Genomic DNA, 8,890 nt, shown 5'->3' with positions numbered 1-8,890 from the left:
TGTGTGTGTGTGTGTGTGTGTGTGTGTGTGTGTGTGTGTGTGTGTGTTTTGGAGGGAGGAGACACTGTAGTATTTCTTAATTTGTTGGGAAGGTATTCCTGCGTGGGTGGAGGGACCATTCAGTGTTAGGTAGCAAGCACTTTATGTGAGTAGCAGATGTACATTAGCTGAGGAATGAGAAGCTAAAGGAATCAGATTCTTTTGGAATTGTATCCCTGCTTTAGGCTATAGACAGCTTTATTTGAAAACAGCTGACACCAAGAAATGTCTGTAGGTTGTGCCTCAGAGACCTAATTGGGGGACCAATATGAGAAATATAATTCTAGTGAGAATGATTTTGAATTACCCTATCAATGATAATAAAAATGAGAAGAAAGCAATAGACTGTGTCTTTAAATGTATAGAGCTGTTTCAGTGGATTGTTATGTGTACAAAGCCCAATTTCAGGAAAAAAAAAAAAAAGGTAGCTTGCATAGTACACTCACTTAAGGAGTTGGACTGCAAAGTTAAAAGAAAATAGATAAGGCAGTAAAGTATTGTATTTATTTTCTTGAAAGACCCATATTTATAGGCGTAAGAAAAGGGACCCATTGTGGTGATATTAGTGAAAAACAACATTCGACAGATGGATACTCTGGAAGAGATGGGATTCCACAGAAAGGTTATTTTTAAATAAATGAGATACTTCCTCAGAATGCCAAACAATATTAAGATGAAGTGAGATTTACCTCTTTTGTTTTACTAACAGAATTTGCAATGTTTTGGTAATATCCATTTTTTAATCATTGAAAAACATACATGGAAATGTAAACTGTATTTTATCCCTTTTCCACTGGGTGGTGTGTGTGTTCTACCAAAAAAAAAAAAAATAGTGTAAAAATAATTCCTTAACTCTTTTAATATTTGGGCAAATAGATAGAGAAATTCTTTTGTTTTTTTAAAAGAAGAAACTTGGTATATGATTCAGTAATTATGAATTGAAGAAAATAGTGAAGATATTTAGCATTACTCAGAAGAGTTTCCTTAAGTTATCTAAATAGCAATTATGTTTTGAGAGATAAACTTTTTCTTTCTTTTGTTACTTTTTCTCTACCTATTTTGGCTTTTTGGACATGGAGCACATTATTTATGTGTATTTGTATCTTGAACATTATATGAATTGTGTTTGAAGTTAATTGTGTATGAAAAACAGATATGAAATCTGTGTTGTACATATTTTTAATTGATATTGTTTGGGAAATATACTAATAATTATATTATCAGTTATATGTGCTAATAATAATAACTAAATAATACATTTACATAGTCATTCACCAATATAAGAAATTTTATTGTGTTGAAATGTTTAATTTTTTAGTTATTTTTCAACTTTGATTTCTCTTAGCCAAACTTCTATTAGTTTAATAGGAGATTATTGCTCTGGATTGAAATTTATTGCATCCCAATTTTTAAGCCACAGCATGAATCTCTTGTGCTTTTCTTTCTTACATATAACTGAGGGATGAAGCTGTTTCAGGATCTCAGGGTTTTTTTTTTCTTTTAGTTCCCTGACCAAGGGAGGTGACAGTGTTAAACTGTGAGTGATTCTTCTAAGATTCCCATGCTAGTGCAGCATAGAAAGATGCCTACTCCTAAGTGGCCCATTATTTAAAAGCAAAATTTTAAAACATTTTAATATAGTTAATATAACATTCTAAGAAAATGATTAATTAGTAATAATTAATGCATTTATTTAGGTATGGTTTCGTCACTTTTGAAACACAAGAAGATGCACAAAAAATTTTACAAGAGGTATGATTTTTTGGTGTATTTAACTTCATTTCTGGAACTTTTGTATTTGAAACTAATCTTTTCAGGGTTCGAATACCATAATCAATTGCTTTTTTAAAAAGGTTTTCATCTTAAGATTGGCATTGGTCTGTAGGAAACTTGATCTGCAGAAGAGCAAATTCCAAAATCATTACGAGTATGGTTGTGAAACTGTAATATAATGTTTCGCTTTATTTACTTAAACTAAGAACTTGGGGATATGTCTTTTGCAAAGTGTTAATAGCATTTTGAATGTTTAAAAAACACTACAAATGTGGATTCCAACAGTGAGGTTATCTGAGATGATTTCCCTCCTGTGAAAAACATTATATAAACTAAGAATATTCACAGAAAAAGCCTATAGCCAGCAATTCAGTGTGATAACTTTAAGTTAAGGCAAATATAACATTTAACTTTTTTAGGAAAAAAAGTAGAATTTGAATTATATGTTATTAAAATCATATACAGTCAATTCTTGTTATTTGTGGCAGTTATGTTCTCTGTCATTGCTAGGAACACTGAATTAGCAAATGCTGAACTACTCTTTCTAGGGGAAACTCAAGGTAAGGTTCCCAAGAACCTCTGGTCACAATATTGCCATCAACCTATCAATATATAACCTTGTTTTTTGTGTTTTTCCATTTAAAGGCATCATATATAACAGATTACTGGTTCATTAACATTGAAGCCATGGCCAATAGCACTGTAATTCATACTTGAATTAAGCACATCTAATATATATCTTCTCCATAAGGCCTATGACAGTCTTCTTGTGCTAGCCAGCACTTCAGCAATGCACATGGGGGCCATTTTAAATAGCAAAATCACCAACAAAAAAGCACAAAAATGGAGAAAGCATGCCACTAAATAGAAAGCTCTCTCTTAGAGTATGAGCACTGGAACAAGAAGAAAGAATATCGCCTTATTTGACCTCAGCTGGGAGCACGTGCATCAGGCTACTCAAATTTTCCGCCACTCTGCACATGTCTACTAATAACCTCAAAATTGCCACAAATATTAATTTTAGGATTACAAATAAATTTTAGCAAATAGGTAAATTCACAAATACAGAATCCATGAGTAATGAGGATTGACTGTGTTACAAATGGGGAATTGCGGTCAGACCTAGATCTATTTCAGTCTGAAGACTGCTCTTTCCCACTATTCCTTGCTGATTTCAAAGAATGTTATAGTCCGAATTTTTGAAATTCTTTCTAACTGATTTTTCCTTATTTATTTTATAAATAGTAGTGCTAAAATAGTAAAATAATTTCCTTTGTCTTTATTTTAGGCTGAAAAGCTTAATTACAAGGATAAGAAGCTGAACATTGGTCCAGCAATAAGAAAACAACAAGTAGGGATCCCTCGTATGTATTGAAAACTAATGTATTTTTAAATATTTTTGCTTGGTTCTTTTTTGAAATATAAGACTTTTTATAGAACTTTATTAAAAGATCGTGTTTCTTTCATTTAATAGTTATTTTAGCAAAGTTGGTGGAAAAACTGAGTATTTTTTGCCACAAAAAAATGTATCTCAATTTTTTTGGTTGGGAAAAAACTTTATATATGTAAAGATGCTTAAGTATATTCTGTGTAGTTATATCATTAAAGGAACAATCTTTCATGATGAAAATATAATTTAAAATAGCAAAAGTAATTAGAAGTAATTTAATAATTTAGACTTACTAATGAGAAAAAATTTAATTAGAAAGTAATTTAAAATTAATCAGAGTAAAAATATTGAAAGTGAAAACATAGAACTAATATCAGAAACTCACTGCATGCTATGTACTGTGACCCAGTCAGGTGTGTCATAATTTTCAGGGGGACAATCCCTAAAGCTTTAGGAATTAGCTAAGTTATGTATCTACTTTCCTCAAATTTCTCCAATGCTTTCAATTCTATTATTCTTTCCTCACTCTTTCTATTTATTAAGTTAGGCATCTTTATAGTTAACTTTTTACCTTTAATGTTTATTAAAATTCCAAACAGTCTTTGACTAGAAGGAGAAATGTGATGTAAAATTAATAACTAACTTATTTTCTCTTGGCCACATCCTAGTGTCTACGGGAATGTTTAAAACATTTGGTAATTATTATATATAATCTGTTAACAAATTAATAGATTGTATTCATTTGGACTGTTATGCTTTTGACTTAGAAATAATATTCAGTTAACACAGTTGCCACAACTACAACAAATTAAGAGATTAATTTTGACTTAGTATTTGTTAATTTAGGAGACAAAGTATCCTCAGTAGGTTAATACAAAATGGAATGCACTAAATATGGCAGAATGCTGAATATTTTCAGACTATTGTTGTTACTTGCAAAGATTAAGCTAGAACATATAGTAATAGTCCTTTAGCCCATTATCGCCAGCAATATGTACTAAATAGTAATGTTCATAGTATGATCTACCAGTTGCTGAAATAGAAAATAAATCAGCACTATGCTGAATGCTTTCAAATATCCTAACTGTTTTTTCAAAACTGCTTAGTGGAAGGGTCAATGTTATGGGTTTTCATTTAATCTTCATAGAACCCCATGACGTATTATTATATCTGTTTTTGTAAATAGAAAATTCAATCCCAAAAAGGTAAAGTCATTGTTTTAAAAATGTTTCTGCTGAAATACTCGTAGAGGAGAGTTAATCTTGGCATGTTGTGGTTCCTAACCCACTGCAGCATATTGGAATTGCAAATTTTCTTTAAAGTCTCACGATTTATGTAAAAACATCATGCATAATTTGCATTCTGTTCCATAATATCATACTGTTTATTTGAATATAAAAATGTTTCCCAAAAACAATTGCATAAAACTGATTCTATAGGAAGATTACTATGTTCAGCCTCTGCTTTTTCATATCTCCTGATATACCATCCATCCCTTATCGAACTTTGAGAAATATGGGGTTAAATAGCCTAATGGTGAGTGGTGGCATTAGCCTTCAAATGCAGGACTGTTTGATTCCAAAGTTCTTTTGACTTTTCTGCAAAGAAAAATAGGTATTAAAAGTACATTTACAAATAAGGGATTTTTATCTTAGTTTTTTCTTAGATCTGTCATTTCTTTCCATCTCCATTACCAACACCCGAGTCCCAGCTAACCACTTTGCTTACCTTAATTCCTGGAAAATCGTCCTAAGTGGTCTCTCTGAATCCAATCTTTCTCCCTTCTAATCCATCATTCACAAGGAAGCCGGAGTGATCTTTCAAAAGTGCACCTCTTATTGTCTTATGCTCAGCTTATTTTGAGGTATTCTTCCCTTTTCTTTCCATGCTTTAGCCATCTAGCCTTCTTTCTGTTCCAGAACATACTATACTCCTGTTCTCAGAATCTAATATACTGTTTCCTTTACCTAGAATGTTCTTTGCCATCCAATTCATTCTTTAGAGCTTAGCTGAAACATCATTTCATCACAAATGTTCCATATATATGTATATATAGTGATTTTTATATATGTTATATATATATAATAATTGAAATGTTCAGTATCATACCCTATACTGCCTCATGTATTTATCAAAATTGTATTTAATTAATTAATTGTGTAATCAAGTAATTACTATCTTCCCTACCAGACCTAACTTCTTTGAGGATACAGACCATCTCATGTCTAATTTTTTTATTTTTTGCTGTATCACTAGGGCCCAGTTCAATGCCTTGAGATAGTATGCACTGAAAATTTATTTATTTAGCGAGTAAAGCATGGTTCATGTTCTTTGAATAATGAACCATTATCATTATCTTTGAATAATAGTTGAATAACTTTTGGGGGGAATCCATGGACCTCCAGAATTGCGTGTAAAATTGTGTTTGACTGTATATATATCTGAGGAAAAGGTCCCTGGTTTTCCTCAGATTCTCAAAAAGATCTAATTAAGAACCATTAAAATAAATAATAACAATACTAGATCAAATGCAGTGAAAATATAAAAGCTGAGGAGCAATAGTATTACTTAAAGTGGTAGGCCCGTGCTATTTGAAGTGTGGTTTGCAGACAGTGTCAGTTCATTGGAAGTTGTCAAAATGCAAATTCTTAGGCCCTGTCCCAGATTTACTGACTCAAAATCTCTGAAGATAAGTCCCTGGAATTTGCATTTTAATAAACAATTTAGGTGATTCTAATTTATGTGAAACTTTGAGAAGCACTGGTACAGGTGGAAGAAGAATTGTCAGTTTCACTAATTTATATAACCTTGCTGGTTAAGACCCTAATCTAATTTGGCTAATTTAACTTTTAAAGTCTCCTCCATGACAAAAAAAAAAAAAAAATATGTATATTATTTATTGTTTTTTGGTTTGTGGTGGGGGTTTATATAACTTGGCCTGGGAAAAGAGATGGGGACCCCAGACTAGCCACATGAAGACTTGAGGTCATGTTTGCAACAGCAGCAGTTGTAGCAAAGGGAGACTAGATAGAGAATAGATAATAGAAAAGAGAGATAAAAGAGAGCCATAGCATGAATGAATGTTTGCTGGTAGGATATCCAAAGAATTAGTAGGGTGGAACCAAAATGTCTTCAGGAAAGTAGAATCTTCTCCAACTCTACTGCTTCCATCATCTTTGAACTTTCAGAAATAAAAGGTCTAACCAAGACCTTAGGAACTTTACTATAGTGTATGTAGTCTTAAAGTAATCATACATAATTTATATTTGTACAAATAATTACTTTGCTGATGATAATCTAAATTGTTAAGCTCTGTGTAGCATACTGGTGTTGGAATCTGAATTGATACATATTTAGTATTTCTTATTAGCATTATTTATCTTTTCTTTTAATCATCTCAAACTAAAAGCTTTAAGGTATTGAGTTTAAAAATACATGCTTCAAAGATACTTTGACATAAGGAATTTTTTTTAAATACCTGTGACATTCCATTTTTACCATAGCTACATAGGTATATTAAGATAAATATTTTTCTGAAGTGTTTAGAAACTACATTTTTAACAGTTAAATTGAACATTTTAATTATTATTATTTAATCTTTGCTTTAGGTTCTAGTATAATGCCAGCAGCTGGAACAATGTATCTAACAACTTCAACTGGATATCCTTATACTTACCATAATGGTGTTGCTTATTTTCATACTCCAGAGGTAACTTCTGTCCCACCACCTTGGTCTGTAAGTAATTTCATTTAAAAAGGATTTCCACCTATTACTTATCGATTTTTTAATGTTTGTTTTATTTCTGAAATATTTCAACCACAGATAATTATAAATAATAACACACGTCAACCACATTTAATAGACATCAACATTTTGCAACATTTACTTAAGTTCTTAAAATGGGGAGTAAAGTAAAACAGCTTCAGGTCAATTCTCCTTACCCCCACTTCCTTACCCTCTTTCCTGTTCAGAAGTAAGCAGAATATCTTTCCTATTCATTTCATATATTTTTACTACAAATATATGTATTCATAAATGACATTTAGTATTGTTTTAGTGGTTTTTAAACACTGTATACATAATCTGGTTTTTTCACTCAGCATTATATTTTTGAGATCAAACCATGTTTATCTCTTTTTAGATTATATCACATTGATCCTTGTATATGTAGTTCACCTATTTTAATATTTTATAATATTTCATTGTATGAGTGTATTACAATTTTTTATATTCCTCTATTGATGGACATTTTAAGTTTTTTCTACAAACAAAGTTACATTGAATACCCAGATATTGTATGTATTATGTGAGGGTTTTTCTGGGGCAGTGGTTTTCTAAGGTTTTACTTATTATATAAATTATCTCTGAATTTTTTTGAAATATTATGAAAACAGTCACTCATTTTTAAGTTGATATCTGAAGTTCATTATAAGTTTAAATAGTTTAGGAATATTGTATATTGTAGGTTTATATATTTTCATCAAAACTTTGTATCTGTAGATTTAGCTTACTTAATAGTGGAAAGTGTCTGCTCTATAACTCAGTTAACAAAGCCAGTCAACCAAATAAAACTACTGAATAAAACTTTCTTTTAGAAAATTCCGACTTTATTTTTAAACTCAAATAAATGAATTAATATGTATCCATGTGACCATCGGCTAATTTAAGTTTGTTCCCTAGATGAAATAAGTATCATCTCCCCTTTAATACTTCTTATGCAAGCTCTTTCTACTTCGCCTTCTCTCATTTCTCAGGGCATTGCCCTCTTGAGTTGTATATTTGTTTGATGCCCTGTTGGTATTTACATTCCTGAATAAAGCATTATAGCAAGATCCGGAAGGAGTGAGAAATATACCTTTCTTTAGGGAAGGAAAAAGGTGATGGTGAAAGGAGAGATTTTAAAAGAAGAATACATATTACACAGACACAGTCACAGGCAGATCACATCAGAAAAGAGTACATATGAAGTTTAGAATCTGAAAATTGGTACTCAAAGTTATTCATGCCCATGTATTTATTACTGGAAAATTTTTGTGCTTCCCTGACATACCTTGGCCTAGGCTAGGATATATACACAGAATTTCACATTCATGAAATATGCATATCTTTGACTAGATGTTGCCAAAGAGCTTTTGAAAGTGTACATTCTAGCCAACAGTTTATGACAGCCCCATTTTTCCATAATCTGCCAACCCTTAAAATTACCAGATTTTTACATTTATGTCAATATTATTTTATGCAGTAGTGTTTTGTTTTACTTTTATTTGCCTAACTTGTAGTAACATGGAACATATTTTCATATATTTATTGGCCATTCTGCTTTATTCTATGAACTACCTGTTCATATCCATTGTCCATTTTTCTGTTGGGGTGATGTGTTTTTATCTTGAGTTCGTTACATGAATTTTGTAGGTTGCTAATATCTTCTTCCAATTTGTGGCTTGTTCATTAACTCTTTTTGATTTTTTTCTCATAAAAATTTTATGATTTTTTTGGTCTTTTTTTACAAGATTTTCTTCTTCTTTTTTTATTTTTTATTTTTTCTTATACTTTAAATTCTAGAGTACATGTGCACAACATGCAGGTCTGATACATAGGTATACATGTGCCATGTTGGTTTGCTGCAAAAACTCGTCATTTACATTAGGTATTTCTCTTAATGCTATCCCTCCCCCAGCTTCCCACCC

The 8,890-nt window shown here is 31.2% G+C and overlaps 1 protein-coding gene and 1 long non-coding RNA gene across 6 annotated transcripts in view; one reads left to right on the top strand and one right to left on the bottom strand.

The window, feature by feature from the left end:
• The window catches only part of BOLL (boule homolog, RNA binding protein), a 61,501-nt gene that overhangs the window by 7,762 nt on the left and 44,849 nt on the right, over positions 1-8,890 (top strand). For 4 of the 5 annotated variants that reach the window (XM_023218220.1, XM_023218210.2, XM_023218217.2 and 1 more), the window contains 3 exons: positions 1,737-1,791; positions 3,101-3,176; positions 6,811-6,938. In XM_023218220.1, the coding sequence (XP_023073988.1) occupies positions 1,737-1,791; positions 3,101-3,176; positions 6,811-6,938 (259 nt within the window). The remainder of the gene's footprint in view (positions 1-1,736; positions 1,792-3,100; positions 3,177-6,810; positions 6,939-8,890) is intronic. The other variant, XM_023218223.1, reaches the window with a different exon arrangement.
• LOC111546737 lies at positions 4,019-6,939 on the bottom strand. Its single transcript, XR_002732900.2, has 2 exons — positions 6,879-6,939; positions 4,019-4,800 (listed from the first exon to the last, which is right to left on the bottom strand). It is a non-coding gene; the product is annotated as an uncharacterized LOC111546737 (long non-coding RNA).

Source organism: Piliocolobus tephrosceles, chromosome 11 (genome assembly GCF_002776525.5).
Source record: "Piliocolobus tephrosceles isolate RC106 chromosome 11, ASM277652v3, whole genome shotgun sequence".
Lineage (NCBI taxonomy): Eukaryota > Metazoa > Chordata > Mammalia > Primates > Cercopithecidae > Piliocolobus > Piliocolobus tephrosceles.
This window is presented reverse-complemented; position numbering and strand designations above follow the sequence as displayed.